The sequence below is a fragment of the Halyomorpha halys genome, unplaced genomic scaffold, assembly GCF_000696795.3.
Source record: "Halyomorpha halys isolate HHAL.00 unplaced genomic scaffold, Hhal_1.1 Scaffold161.1, whole genome shotgun sequence".
Lineage (NCBI taxonomy): Eukaryota > Metazoa > Arthropoda > Insecta > Hemiptera > Pentatomidae > Halyomorpha > Halyomorpha halys.
This window is the reverse complement of record NW_027105190.1, coordinates 1,401,522-1,417,975: the sequence shown is the minus strand read 5'-3', so window position 1 is coordinate 1,417,975 and position 16,454 is coordinate 1,401,522. Positions and strand designations below refer to the sequence as shown.

At 29.4% G+C, this 16,454-nt stretch overlaps 1 protein-coding gene across 1 annotated transcript; it reads left to right on the top strand.

The window, feature by feature from the left end:
* Positions 1–753: 753 nt before the first annotated feature.
* Cog1 (conserved oligomeric Golgi complex subunit 1) lies at positions 754–16,199 on the top strand (the record flags this gene model as incomplete). Its single annotated transcript, XM_067049314.1, is given in 16 exon segments — positions 754–1,024; positions 3,060–3,224; positions 3,720–3,865; positions 3,962–4,104; positions 5,125–5,311; positions 5,454–5,586; positions 6,433–6,598; positions 6,680–6,864; positions 6,962–7,047; positions 8,723–8,906; positions 9,344–9,485; positions 10,461–10,616; positions 11,170–11,315; positions 13,418–13,565; positions 14,263–14,385; positions 16,029–16,199. Coding segments are annotated over 16 exon segments (2,418 nt in total), but the record flags the coding sequence as incomplete, so codon positions are not given.
* Positions 16,200–16,454: the final 255 nt, after the last annotated feature.

Sequence of the window (16,454 nt, the reverse complement as noted above, 5' to 3'; positions counted from 1 at the left end):
TTATCTTTACTATCCTTGCCTACAGGACAGGGCCTTTTATTACATTGGTAACTGATCTCAATATGAATGAATACGAAGTATGAAGACTTTCTGAGATTTATATTAAACACTCTTCATACAAACTGTTAGCGAGATTATGTTTACTATCATCCTGAAAATAAGCACTCTCATCCTTTCTCACTGTTGTGATATTACCTGAACAACAAATACTCGAAATGGACCTTTATACATTTAATTCATCGTCCCGAGAATTATACTGCTAATCGCTACTCGAACAGCCTCCTACGACAAATCAACAGAAAGTGTGATTATTGAGGAACTAAATGCATCTATATAGATAAATAAGATTATATTTTGAACAACCAAGTACCAGTGAATAACAAACAGGAATCACCCTAATTGGTTTAACAAGAAAAATGACAATTCCTGATGATCCGGTATGTCTTGACTATTATTTATAATTAGCGTTTAATAATCAACTATAGGAGGTTCATATTTCCTTAATATATGTTGTGAAAAAAATCACGTTAAATGAGGAAGTTAGTCCTTTTCATTTAGCTTTTTAAGAGAAAGTCTTTTTTTTTTCGGCCAAGACTCCCTGGGAGTCCTATACTGCAAGTTATTTTATTTCTCTTTTGAATAGATAGAAGTCCAGATTGGGTTTTAAGATTGTTTGCTTCCTATTCCATCTACCTCCTTCAGTATTTCTCTTTGTAGTTCTGACACTTGTTAATGATTGGTAAGGTTACCGAGCCAAGGAAGGTTAATAACTGAATTGTGTTATGACTGTGTCTAAAAGATTGTTTGTACTTATTAAATGTTTAAAAACATATTTTAGATAATGAATATTTTGTTTTTTATTTAATTTTGTTCTAAAAATCTTTAAAATGCCACATTTGAATGTCATGGAAGCGGAACCTGACAAACTTTTTGAACAGTATTCCATAACAGAAATTGAATCTGTTCTACAATCAGTTAATAATGAAATTGAAAGGAAGAAAGTTGAACTTCGAACGCTTGTTGGGTAATTAATTTTATTAAAGAAGGTGACTTTGAATTTGACTCCCAATTAGTATTGTACTATTATTTTATATTTAATTTTGTTGTTTAAGAGCCAAATGTAATTAGGGATAAAAATTACAATTATTTCTTATTTCAGTTGTAGTCAATTGGGCTAAATTCTAGTTACAATCTAAGGCATTAGATATAGCATTAGGCATACGTATTTAGGCACAATAGATTGAAACGTATATTCAATTTTAATGAAATTTTCCCGGTTGGTACCTAGTTATCGATTTTATCAGATTCCATCTACTACTTTTGCATATGTAAACATATTTTCCTTGATGCATCTATATTTTAAAAACTTTCAAACTTACAAATTTCATCTTCTACTTAATCTTAAACATGCCCTAAAGTAGTTTTCTTTACAAACACTACTGCTCCTGTAGGTTTTATTTTCAACCGACAAATAAAATTTCTTTAATTTGTTGTATTTATTTATTTTTATTTATTTCCCTCAATCTGCTTCTTTCTGGTGTACAACAATATTTCTGAAATTTCAAATAAATATAATTGTAATAACTTTTTGCCTAACACCGGTTTTTGTTCTCTTGCTAGCTGCTGTTATATTCATGATGTAATAAAAACATTCTGAACAACATTGAGTTGCATTCATAAATGGCCTTTCTTATCATGAATTCATAGTATGGGTGTAGTTAAGGAAGTGTTCCAATAGTTAATTGAAACCTAAAACTTTGGAAATTTGAGGTTTAAGAATTTACTTCATATTGAAATAAATTTGGTCAAACTTTGTTATATTACAGATTATCAACCTATTCTATCCAGAGTGAGAACGTTGAAATTTATTTTTTGGTGAACCCTGTTAATTTATTTTGTGGTTGAGATTTATTCCATGGGTTCACCACAAAATAAATTTCAACCTGCCCAGGCCTGATTCAAAATGGTGCCACTTCTGACTCTGAGTTCTTAGAGTGACGCTTTAACACTCTCCCACCACAGCCCCATCAGAATGTGGTTTACCAAATTTAAATATATTAATATAGTTGGGAAATCTGGTCAAAATTGTTGATCACTTTTATATTTAGTCCTCACCTCCCTGCACCTATCAAATTTTTGTATTAACATCCCATATTCTTTTCCTTCCTAAAAGATTGACGATTAGTCTTCTATTCCTCTAACAGTCAGTCAGTAATTCCTAATTTTTCTTTCTTCATTCTTTTAAGCTCTGTTTTTAGGTTTAGTCCAGTTACTATAAGGACCTTAATTTGTATTTTTTTTTTTATACTACAACAATGTAGATAATTTTTATATTCTCCTTTGCCACAGTAGATTGAGAATTTTTTATGTCAGTGTGGAGCTATGAGTTATTTTCTGAAACATTTTTGCATTTATATTGATCTTGTCAAATTTTAACTTCTCCCTTACTCTACCTATTCCAAACCATTTTCTACATACAGGACTAACATTCTGCTTAGTCCTAATCTTATCTTTTATAGACAGTCTTTGTCGAGTGAATCATATTTTACTTGAAAATTGGCTTATAAAACTTGTCTATCTTGGTCTTCTTTCTATTGTTCAAGTTTAAGAATGATGATTCTTTTAGCATTTTTCTATCTCTTCACAGCACTTCTTGCCAACAATATCAAATTTAAATCATTGTTGACTACATAGAATGGGTTCTAAGTAATTATTTTTAATCAAATCTGGATCTTTAGTGTATGACATATTAGACTTCTCCAGGGTTCTAAGATATTTTATTTTCCTTATATATTTTAACTGAATTAATTCTAATAGTTTTGGATCTTAGAGCTTCTCCTTTTGAACAGCTTTGATGATTTTATCATCTTTTGAGCCCAGTGATAGTTCTGTCTACAATCAGAATACTAGCTTAGCTTCATGCTAGTCAAGATCTTTTGTATATATTATAACTGTCATAACTTTTGTCTGATTTAGGATTAAGTTTTATATTTCCTTAGTAGAAGTATAATTTTTGTTCATATTATAATTCGTTAAGATACTCTCTTTTTCATCATCAGCGAAAGGTATCGAGATCTGATAGAAACGGCTGATACAATAGGGGAAATGAAGTCAATATCTGAACAATTCATTAAGGAAGTACAAATTCTGACTACTGACATGGGTAGTCTCAAGTTCAAGCAAGGACCTACTTTCAAGCCTGAATCTATTAAGCAGAAGAAAAAGTAAGTTGGTATTAACTCTAATTTAGTTCATTTTGGTGAACATAACTCACCTATTCCTAGTTTATTGAAAAAAAAGAAACAGTTTTATGTATTACGTATATATTTTGTGTATTACATATATTAATTAAAATATTACAGAAAGGTGACCAATAATTTCTATTGTCAATCCCTAAATACTGACTTTAAGTTCTTTTTTAATTTTTGTCTATCTATAAAATATTGTTGATTACATAAATTCATGTTTTAATCTTTGTTCATGAATTTGGTTTTCATTGCGTTTAGTGGTTTGATAAGGTATACTATTGAGCGTTTGTATTCTCCTCATCTTTACTACTTGTTATAAAAGAGCAATTTAACTCGAATAAGCCTCTTTTTCATAAATTTTGGAGAGCTAACAATCTTAACTATTTTTGATCTAAAGTAACATGTAATAATATGAAACATAATAATAAATTAATATAAATAGTTCTATGACAATAATTATTTTACCTTCAGGTCTGTCTCTTATTCAATGAGTGATACTATTGCTGCCCAGCTTAGTATTCTTGTAGATTTACCAGAAATGATCTGGAGTGCCATAGGCTCAAAAGATTATATTAGAGCTGCTCAACTCTACCTCCTTGGCAGGCATATCAAAACAGGTTAAAACAATTAATATTATTATTATGTATATTATATTATAGTGCTGTAATTTAGATTAGGTGTTCTTGGATTATATTGTTGCTGTTGTATTTCAGGATTTTCTGTTGATCGAGACTTATCGGCATATATAAGTAGATTACCAATCCTAGATCTACAATGGAATGCATTATCCCACTTCCCTAAAACAATTTTGGATGCTGCTGAAAATGAATTGAAGTCTCTTGATATTTCATCAGAGGTAATTTGAAGAAACTAAAATGATTATTTTCCATGGTATTAATTTTAATCTGTCTATCATTTAATTTTTTGTGTATTTAATAAAGTTAAACATCCTTACCCTGCAGCTTTTTTGCTATGTACACTTTGATGCATATTTACCATGTGCATATTTTGTTCCTAATAAGGCCACTATTTTTATTTCTTATGTTTTAAACTGATATATAGATTAGTAAGACAGAGAAACATCAGCATTATGAGATCAGATGGACTTTAATTGTTTACGCCCATCTTTTATTTATGTCTCTAATACAGGAGTTAGTGATCTTGCATCAATAGCTCAAGAAGGACGTCCGTTACCTTTCTTGTATCATTTTCTACAGAAATAATATTCATCTCGTCTCCACAGTGCACGAAGGACGTCAGTTACCTTTCTCACATCATTTTCTACAGAAATGATATTAGTAGCTTCGAATCAACTGTGCAAGAAAATGTCCTTTACCTTTCTCGTGTCATTTTCTACAGAAATGATATTAATGGTCTCCCATCAACAGTGCAAGAAGGACGTCCATTACCTTTCTCGTATTTTTTTCCTTCTCGTATCATTTTCTACAGAAATGAAATTACCTTTTCCGGACCTCAGGCCACATACATCAGGGACAACATCCTAAGCGGTCCCTTCAAGCTTTGGAAGAAAGTCAATTGGTGTATTTACCTTTAGAAATTTGTTTTAATTTTGAGAAGTGGCTTGTAGTTAGATATTAATTTTTTTCTTTCATTATTTCATTTATACATATTTCATATTTTTATTATATAGTTATAAGTTATATTGCTTTATATCTTGTCTTTTAATCAAAATTAGTCTTATGTTTTTTCTTGAATTTGTTTTTTTTTCTTACATGTATCTTATGTAACCAGATTGTATTTTTTCTTTGAAATAAATTTACATTTTCCTAATATTCTGTATTACAGATGTTCAAGTATTTTTTAAATGATTACTTTGTTTAACTTATAAAATTTTGATTGTATTAAATGGTTCCAGGCAGCTAGTGTGGCTTTGTGTGCTATGGCTTTATTAGATAACAAGGAATTGACTGGAAAATTTTTGTCTTTACGCCTTGAGACTGTTGAAATTACCCTACAAAGTGACAAAAATGTTAAAACTAGGATTCTTGATTGCTACAATGCAGTTGTGAAGTCATTAGCAATATTATGGGATTGTTTTGCAAGTAATACATTTTTGTTTTTAACCTAATCTATATTAAATAATAATGTTTTAAGTTATGTATTTTAAGAATTATACCTGTTTATTTAATTATTAATAAGTTTTAGGTTTGCTTACTAATGGTGCTGTTTATTTTATTTTTTCAGATGACAATTTTGGAAAACAATTATTTTGGAAAAAGTTACCTAAAATTGCTGATAGTAATAGCCGACCTGTAATAAAGTTACTTGAGAAAGGAGTTCGACTTAAATACCTTCCTCCAATCATACTACAATTCAGGTTTATATTTCAGTATATTAAAATTCATGGTGTCTATCTATTTTTCCTGATCTGAAATGGGAAAGCCTAACAAAGTAAAGAGGACTGTACTGCACGGTTTTCTAATATTGACTGAAATTATTAATTTTGATAGTTATCTGTTTTTATTATTTTGGAAATTCTTCAAATTACCTGACCCCACTATACATCAAAACTTGAAATTAGTAATTGCTGTGGCTTTTGGATAGATAGATATTCTAATTTGTTGCTTAGAATAAAAATGCCTATTACCCTTTACTTTGTACATTCATTATTGCTGAACATTTTATTTTTCTCCCACCATTCCCTTTTATATTTTATTTAGTTCCCTCAGTTCTGTCATTTATGTTACTTTCAATTATCTATTATCAATTAATTATTACTAAAGAAACTCGCTCATAAGTCATAATCAGCAGAGGGTGGTCTGATAACAGTTGTTTTTATTTTATTTTTATTACAAAAAATCCCTGATAATACTTAGCAACAAATAAGAACATTATGAAGAAGTTATTGTGGTGTGGATGAGATTTGGTTTATTATATTGAGAGTTAATTAAAATATTTTATGTCTTCCATTACGATCGATCAACACTTCTTGTTTTTTTCTATACTACTCTTTAAATAAAATTTAAAACAATATTGCTTGTTGCCAGATATGAATGTCTACTTCCATCCTTTTCATTCCTCTACAAAATACTATTGGTATTGCTGCTGGCATTACTACTTTTACAATATTACCCATTTATACTGCTGAATATTAATTCTATAATTGTTTTACTGGATATTAATTCTTTATTTTACTTGTCTAATTCATTTATTTATTATTTAGATCATCATCACTTTATTCAGTAAAATCATTCAGTTCGATTGATCTTCCTTCTAAAATTAATGGATGGATTGCAACTGTTAAGGATTTAATATCGAAAAGGGGAAAAGAACTTCTGAACAATGTTGTGTCACTTCGGTCTATTGAGCCTTTAACTAATATACAAATAGTAAGTTCAATGTTCCTTACCTTCAAATTAGCAATCGCTTTCAAATAGTTTTTTGTCATATAATAGACCTCTTTTATTTAGACAAATTATAGGGAGTGGGATCAATTGTTGACACTATTTAAAATTGATGATAAATTTGAATTGTGGAATGGTGTTTTCAAACCTCTGATATCCTCTAGAGCCAAAGAACTAATATCAATTCATTGTAATGAAGGTTTTGATCAAATTGTTAGTACTTTGGAGAAAGCATTCACAGAAGCTGACCCGTGAGTATAATTTATTTTTATATTCAGTTAATTATTTTATAATAAATTATTATGGAAAAATTTTGTTTTCTAAAATTATCTATTTATTTTTATGAAGTTTCAAGCCTGATGATGATCTCCGATGGTTTTTATGGGAAGATTGCCCTGAAGATCTTGAAATTGACTCTGTCACAAATGTCAGAGGTTAGTTTATATTTAAAATAATTCATTTGTTACAGAATGCTCACCTTCATGTGACCCAAAAATTAATTTTGTTTCCTTTTAATTTGCAAACATTGTTTTGTATTTTTTATTATTCAGTACACAAACATTTATGTTAAATCCATCATAGATTTGTTGATAACTCAAATATTTAGATGGAATGATGTGTACAGTTTAATTTTAATGACTATTACATATCTGTGACAACAACAATCTAGTTTTGAATGTAGTAATATAGCCTGTTAAAGATTAAACTTTTACATGCAAAAAACAAAACAATGTTTTCAGAAGCATGTATTGTTTTGTTTTATACCATAACAACATTTGTCAATGTTCATTTCTGTCAAAAATAACTCAAATAGTAAAAAACTATTTATTATGAGATACAGATATAATCTTTATCAACTTACCTTTGTGTATCTCTCTGACCTACCGAGGTATCTTAAGCGCTATTAATTTTCCTATTATTACTAATACTACAATAAGTTTCCTTATAATTTTGATCTATGTTCTGTATTTCAGAAGTTAATGTGGTTATCCTCTCAAGTTACTTGTTATCCTCCTATATCTTTTATCTGTATTTTATATTTATCTCATATTTGCACCTTATACTTACATTTATTGATTTATAATTAATGTTTTTTATTTTGTAAATTTATAACACCTTTATACCTCTATTCAATTAGGTATATTTTCTTTTCTTCACCTTATCTTTATTGTATCCATTGTTTTAATTGTATTGCATTTACTGTATTTTATTTATTTATTTTTTTTGCCTTATTATATATTTATTTATATCATGTTTTACCTACATATATTTAATATTTCCTAATATTGTCTTACTTTTATATATTTTTCACTTTCATATATAACTGTCATTTGTTTACTGTCAAATTTTCCCTCTCCTGTTCCATCCACCTCACACCATTCTTCCGCTTTCCTTCATATCAAAAGATGGGTGCCCTCTTTTGTTCTTTATTTTCTGTATTTGGGTGTGTACTAACTACATTTGTCTTATATTTATTTTTTATCTACTTTTTGATTTGTTGTTACTTCTCCTAATATAATTAAGGTAAATATAATTCAGGTTATAGTATTATGGCATGGAAGGTTGTGAGACTTACGGATCCTAACGACAATGAGTTTTATTGATTTATCTTTTAGAACATTTTTTTAAGCATACCTTAGTTTACTTTTATTTCATGTTATCCTATTCTCTTACCCTGTCAGATATTTTTAGTTGTTTCTATCCGTTTTTAACCTCGAGGCCCTGCAAAGTTAGCCGAATCATTGGCTCATAATAAATAGTTGAGTTATTTTTTACTGTACCTGAACCATTCTTCTGTCATTAACTACACAAGGTCTATTAATGATCTATTATTTTTGTTTCTCTTCTCATTTCATGCCAATTTGCTTGATTTTATTTAAATTATTTTATCAAATTTTAACTGGTGCTAATATATATGTTAACTTTTAACAGTGAAATGTAAATAAATTTTTGTAGGGATTCGACATTGATATGGTAAACCATTTATTTATTTTTTTTTAAAGTACTTTCCATTAAAAGAAAAAAATAAAGAGTTATTAATTTTTCTTTCATGTAATAGTCGACACATTATTTTAATTAGGCTTATTATTATTATATTTTCCATTCCAGGTTTACTGTTGAAAGCCAAAGGAATCACCCCAAAAGTGTCTAATATTTGTAGAGAATTTGAAAATAATTTATTGGCTCTTCATGACGATGTATCAGGGCTTTACACTACTGATGTAACTCAATTGTCAGATAATAATGAATTGAAAATTCATCAACAAAATGTTTATTTGAAGTTAATATTAAGGTATGATTGAAGATTATTCAATAATTCTAAACATAAAAAGAATATGATATATTTGATGGCTTCTTTTTGTTAATTAATTAAAACGTGTATTAATTTTTAAAACATTATGTATTATTTCTTCAGTTTAAGGATAAATATTATGTTGTTTAAACATTTTGAAAATATCTATTATTAGGCATGATTTCAATGATTTACTTGGAGCCATCTTGTACTATAGGATAATGTTTGTTCTCATATTTCAAGATTGACCTCATAAAAATTGAAGTTGTGCTGTTTTTCTGTTTAGCAATTTTTTTTGCAAGAACCCTTCAATTTGATATGATAAAATTTGACTATATATCTTACATACATTTTTGTAATAACCGAACATGGTTTAAAAATATAAATTATCTGAACGATATGATCATGGTAGTTTTTTATTTATTCTTTTAATCTAGATTGAAGGAACATATCCGTGAGTTGTCTCACAAGGAATCAATAACTGAGGGTGAACTGTCAATCATGGCAAGGTTCTTGCTAGCAGTTCCTGAACTTTGTCATACCCTCCAGAAATTTTTGACTGTTTCGGCTGATAGTAAGGTCATTATTAATTTTGATACTGTAAACTTTATCATTAATTATGTTGTTTTTTTTAGATTCTAGAATTTTTTTTTCCAATATGTTTATTAGTACCTTCATAAAATTTTAATTTAAACACAATTTTAGAGGTAATATTTAGTTTTTAATATTGTAATTAAAAACTTTATTAATTTTGAATTTATTAATTGATGTAACAGCATTTATAATTTAGGGCTGTGTCCTAAATGAAAATACAAATTTAGGTTCTCAGAACAAGAAAAAAAATTTCCTATAAAGATTATGTCCTCAACACTTTGTTTAGGAGATATTCACATCCGCATATTTTCATTTTTATGAATTATTTAAGTTGTAATAAATAAAATAATATGTGTTCCAACTGCTTTTTTAATGAAATGTAAATATTCATATTCACATTAAATGTTTAAAGTGATTACTTTGAGCATCAAGTGATGCCCAGTGTCTGTCTTCCACAATAGCAGTGTTCAAATGGCACTGGATATGTGTTATTGTCACGCTACACATCTGACAATGGATGTTTTGTTTGGGGTGACATTAAGCTAGCAGTCTATGCAAGCCCAGTCAACATGTATTTATACCTTAAATCTTTACGAAGGATAATTGAAACTTGCAAAACAATAACACACGTCTAGTGCCGTTCCGCCATTGCTGCTGTGTTAGAAAGGTACCGAGCCTGTCTTAATGTTCAATGTAAAGTAAAGTATTTGGAACGCTTATTAATAGAATTATGACCTAAATAATTCATATAAAAAGTAAATAGAAAATCCACATTTTTTGATATCTACATGACTGAAACAATATCTGAACTTGGATTAGTACTCCAACAAGTGGGGCTGTTTAGCCTAGAATTGAATGTACAATTCTAAACTCTACCACACGAAAAGTAGTGAAATATTAATTTATATATTTAACTTTGTTAATCAAATTATATTTAATGGTTATATTATGTTTATGTAGTCGACTCCCTGGGAAGATGCAAAGGTGTTGTTTGAAACCGAGGGACTTTATGCCTGGTCTTGTTGGGAAGTGAAAGCAGCTCAGAGATTCGAAGCAATTATTCCTGTTCATCTTCGAAAACCAACGACTTATGCAGACTTACTCAACATTATACCAGTAAGTAGATAAGCTCAATGTTCAGTTATCATTCATAAAAGTGTAATTTGTATATAGGACAGTGTTATTATAATAATGTGAAATAATGTTATTCATTACTTTATATTCTTCTGAATTTAAAAGTGATTCGTATTTAAATCTTTCTACTATTTGAAAAATGATTAAAATAAAAAAACATTGCCTCTCGAAAAGGAACTAACTGGAAACATTTTTTTATTCATCTATTAGTAAGTTATTTTCTTGCAAAGTTTTGAAACTCAATTATTTGCTTATAGTTTTTCATTGAAAAATTGAATGAATCTCCCTATGCTAGTTAATAAATGAGCCTGAAAAGTCCTCAGATCTGACTGAGCTTTATGAGCAGTGAGTTTTTTTATTTATGATAATTGAAATCTCTTGATAATCTGCTTGAATTCAAGTACAAGTTATTTTTGTTTATATATAATCATAGTTATGATTATGATTGGCATTAATTTTTACATGGTTCAGTTACTATTTAAACCATATTTTTAAAATATTGATCACAATGAAGATATTTGTTTTTATTTTGTAGCAGTGGGACATAGTTTGGATAGAAGAAGGAAAAGAAGATGAAGAAAGGCGCAAATCTCAGTTACGAGTGCCATCAAGCCCTAGTTTTCCTCTGCAAATTGTGCTTCATTTTTTCTCTACTGAACTGGCTAAAGCTCATCTCCCAAGGTGATATGGTTGTAAAATAATCTTTTAATAGTCTATAGTCTAAAATAATCTTCTATTTTGCATCCAAAAAAAAATTTTAATGTATTGTAGTCATTTAAAAAATTGGTTATAACGGACTTTAGGTAGGGAACCTTTAAACTTTTTATATTTAAGCAGTCTTCAGTTTAAACAATGCATCACCTATCATAACAGTTCGTTATATCTGAACATCACACCCATTGCATTTGTATTTGTTTATATACACTGTGAAGCTTGCATAAGTAATATAAAAATTATAAAATCATAGTCATAATCCTTAATTTTCAAGAATTTAAAGTTTTTAATGAAATTCAAACTTTCTACCTGCTATGTCTTTACAAGCACAAAGTTTTTGTCACAAAATCACAAAATGCTACTTATGAAATTTCTTTTGTGTAAAGAAAAATTACTTCATTTGCTTTGATCAGGATAGGACCAGTAATGGGTATGTTGTTTACTCATTGTTTAAACCAACTTTATAGTGAGGTATCAAAATTCTTGTGTTGAAAGGTTCATACTTTTTTTTTAACTTTATGGCACTTGTACAGTTCTTTATTTATCTTTAGTTATAGTTAATTTTTTTTTTTAATTGCTAATGTAGTAGAACGAGATGTCCCCATTTCATCCCCGAGACTAATCACCTAATCTCTTGATCCAAATCAATATTTTCACTGAAAATTTAGTGTATATATAGTGTATCTAAGATGAGTTTGCCTAAGGGAATTAGCGCACCCCCCATCCTAGCTCCTCCCCTCCATACCATAACAAACCCCTCCTATTGGGAACAAACTGGGATGCAGTCTGGAACTTGGTAACGCACAACCAGTTCGGGATTGGGTAGATACTTGGAATGTTTTCCCCCCTATTCTCGGACTCCTAAGCTATGAATACGGGAGGTTACTCGTTAGGTTATCCTTTGTTTTTGACTGCGTCTGTTTCTTATTGATTCTTGTTTTACTTTGTAGAAAAATATATTGAAAACTCTGTTCTGACTTGCTGTTTAAGAATGCAGTTCCTTCTAAAAAGTTATTTTTTAGATTTGATAATCATTGTGTTCAGAAAAACAAAATGCCTCTTTGTAAGTTTCTTAATCTTAATGTTTTAAAATGCAGTATATTTGGTTCTAGAATGAGATTAAGTTATGATAATTGCAGTAATTTACTTTTCATAACATAGGAAAGATAGATTGGACCAATTTCATGAATTTAAATATGTTCCTAATTACATTTTTGGTTTGAGATAGTATTCCCTCTACCCAGTTTACTTGACATAGTAAACTTCTAATCCTGTGATGTTAATGAAAAAATAGTTTTGAAAAACTGACAGGAGGAATTTCTATTTGTAATCTTGAAGTAGGTCGAGGAGAGGAAAGGAAAGGTTAGGAAAGGAAGTCCAGCCAACTGTTTCAACCACCACTTGTGACTATCCAGAACTGTACAGAGCCTGCTCTGTATAGTTAAAAGTGGTTGTCCTACTGGAGAGAAGAGTGGAGGGTTGGCAGGGAAACTTTGCCACTACACATCTCTTCCCTCCCTTTACTCACAGGCAAACCATCTTTTTGATGCAATATACATGAGATACTCCAATAATAATTTTTGAATAATAACTTTCCATAATTGGATATATTTATTGACTTTTGATTAAAAAAAACCCAACAAATACGTAAAACATCAAAGTAGAGATATTTGTTGGAAATCACCATTACTTAACAAATATGATTATAAAAATTGATTCGCTTTTCATTTTTTCTTTTAAATTTTTGGGTAGTTAAAACTATTATAAGTTATATATAGGAAGATGGTCAGGGTTGCGGTCAAAGGAGAAACAAAAATAGTTTACAACTATTTATTTTCCTGTATAGGAAGATGGTCAGGGTTGCGGTCAAAGGAGAAACAAAAATAGTTTACAACTATTTATTTTCCAACGTTTCGCCCCACTTTGTAGGACTTCATCAGGGCTGTTCAGAACAAACGGGTGAATGATATAAGTTATGATTTTAAGTCGTTATAAGTTATAAATTTTAAAGTAGTTATAAGTTGTCATTTATATATATTTTTTAATTTTATTTATTCTTCTTGTTTCAGGATTGTGAGTGAAAATTTAATGCATAAGTTAATGCCAAAACTTATTGCTGCTTATGACACTACTTCTCCTTTATGCCAAGCTGAATCTCTTCAGAACCTGTTTGATGTCAAATATTTGTTAGCTCAGTTTATACCTATTGCCAACAAGGTATTACTACAAATATATATCCATTATTTTCATTGAGCGAAATAATAAAAATATTTTTAAAAAATATATCTGTGGCACATGTGTTAATTGTAGGCTAAGGACGAATTGCTTTACTGACTGTTCACTGGTGCCATAGATCTTTTATTTAAATTGTTTATTTTTTATTTTGTGGAGTGAAGACATGAATAAAAAAAAAAAAAAAAGAAAGATAAAAGATAATGCATGCACAAGTGAAAATAGTGGACAGAATATGATAAAATTTGTTGTCGGATCAACCAGGTACTAACTCGCATAATCCCCGAAAATTTTCAATTCTGAAGACATAATTTTTTTTTAAATTTCCTGTATGAATACAAAGCTTCCCTAACTTTGGTAGTGAGGATGCAAAATAAAATGAGCTAGTTTTTGCTTAAATATTGAAAAGAACAAGAATTGAGATAACTTAATGTTATCTTCTGTCTGGAAAGATTTTTTCAGTAAACTTTTGTTTTTCTCTACTTTTAACTTATGGTAACTTACCTGTACAAACTCCAGCAGAAACAGTTGATTTATTTCAAATCCAGGTTAAAAAAAACATTGTTTTTTTTTTCATTTATTTTACATTTGAGGTTGTTGCTATTTGAAATTTTAGTATCATAGAGTGTTTTTTTGTTGTTTAAACAGAATATCAAACACTAACATCTTCTATTCTTTTCAGGATCTATCAGCTCAGTGCCAAGAAAAAATATCTAATATCGAAAGTAATATTGATCCATTTGACTTAGATGTTTTTGCACCACATATTGCTGCTAACATAAAATTGAGTGTTTGCAGAACTCAGGTATAATTTAGTCATTGCTTGATAAATTTTATATATTTTTAAGGAAAATATAAAAAATATATATATTTTGAAATATTTCACAAAATATACAATTAAGTAATCTCTCATGGAAAACAAAATAAATGAATTTTGGGTGAAAAGCTGGGTCTACAATTTAAAATGAGATTCTTTTATTTGCTACATCCAGATGCCTCTCTCAAACCCATTAGTGGTAGTGATCCACCGTCTGTGTCATTCCTAAATTTTTTTTCTTAATACTTCCTTCTATTTATTGTGTTGTTCCTCAATTCTTACTTGAATGTCCTCTAGAATTCCTGCCAAGATTTCTCTTCTTTAGGTATGTTTGATCAAATCTTCTTGCCTGAGGACATCAAGAATTATTCTCCCTGCTAGGACTTGCATTGCCTTGTGAGACACTGTCCTTTATTCTTTGTGGCCTGCAAGCTCTATGTACGTACCAGGCTATTCTTATATTGGTTAGTGAGGTTCAGATTCCAAGAGGAGGATGCGTACCTCAATCAAGTTGCTCAACATAATGTCTTTGTAGGTTGTCATGATCACAGGGTATCAAAGGCCCCACAAAGCCCCAAACCTTACCCCAAGATAACCTCATCTCACTAGGAATGATCATCTCATCTTGAATTCATAAGGTGATACTGTGCACTCTCTCAGTTGTGTCCCTTATAAAGATGGCTTGGGTTTTGACAGCAGCAATTGTCATTTGTCTCCTTGTACACAATACACCAAAGGTTGGCGCATCTTTCTGCCTCTTGTTTGACACTTACTGTGCTATGAGAAGCCACCACAGTGTAGGATGGAATGGGAGGCTTAACGTGAAATAATCAATTTCACTGTCTTCTACTATAAGATTAAACTCTCAATTACTGAAAGGTAAGATAGGGAGGAAAATAAACATATATATTTTCTAAAATTTAATTTTTTTTTCTTATAAACTTGGATCTGTGATCTATCGGGTATTTAAGTTGTTATATACAGAGAATCTTTATCACATAATACCCTGATGAAAGTGTATTATATAGGTCAAATATTGGCAATAAATTTACACTTGCCAATCAAAAAAGTTTACACTTACTACATGTTTTCTTCCTTGGCCCTAGAGGGCCTTCTAACTCTTCTAGTAAGAAAATATAATTAAAATACATGTTTATATTTCCCATTATATCATATTAACAGTCTCTGACTCTTATCAATAAAAATATTTAGTAATCTTTCCATGAATTTTACAAGTGATATATTGAAAATATTTTTTGGAATTTTTTTTCTATTTAAATATTTAAAATTCAGTAACTTTTCTTTGTTTTCTTTAAAAAAGATGTGGTGATTTGAAAATTCTTCAATTTGTAAATTTTGTATATTGGTAAAAACAAGAATAGATACAAAATTAAAATTGACAAAAGTAGTATCAGCTAAATCAATTAAGTAGTAAAACAATCTTCGACATAAATTGAATTTTACTGGTGCTTAAAAAGTTTATTTTTTGTTACTTGTAGTTGCTTTAATTTTGTTTATTAGTATATTATTAATATTTAAAAAATTTTAATAATGCTTATTCTATTTGAATATTAAATAAATAATTTTATTTTTTAAGATTAATAATTTGTGCTAACCCTTGTTATTTTTAGCTACTGTTTGGCAACTATTGTACTGTGCGCCCTGAAGACTCCAGTGCTGCATCTAATCTTAAGATGCCTGAGGATCCAAGCACTCTCGCTTTAAGCAAATCATCTGCTTGGTTTCCTCTCATTCCTGTTACTAATCCTGTTAGTAAGCCATTACATCTTGTGAAACCAAAGGTTTGTTGTATTTATAAATTTATTTTGGTCAACTTATTTGTTTAGTTATATTCATCTGATAGAATCAAAGGAAATGAGGCTTCCCTTATAGATTGGGAGTCCCTTTTGAATTTTATAAGATAGACGAAAAGGTTCAATATAGATGAATAAGATACATAAAGAGTCAATAGATAAGATACATAAAATAAAAGCCAACCCTCCTTAGTCATGTACAAACCTATGTTGCTTTGAGTATGAGACTTTTTTGGTGTTATT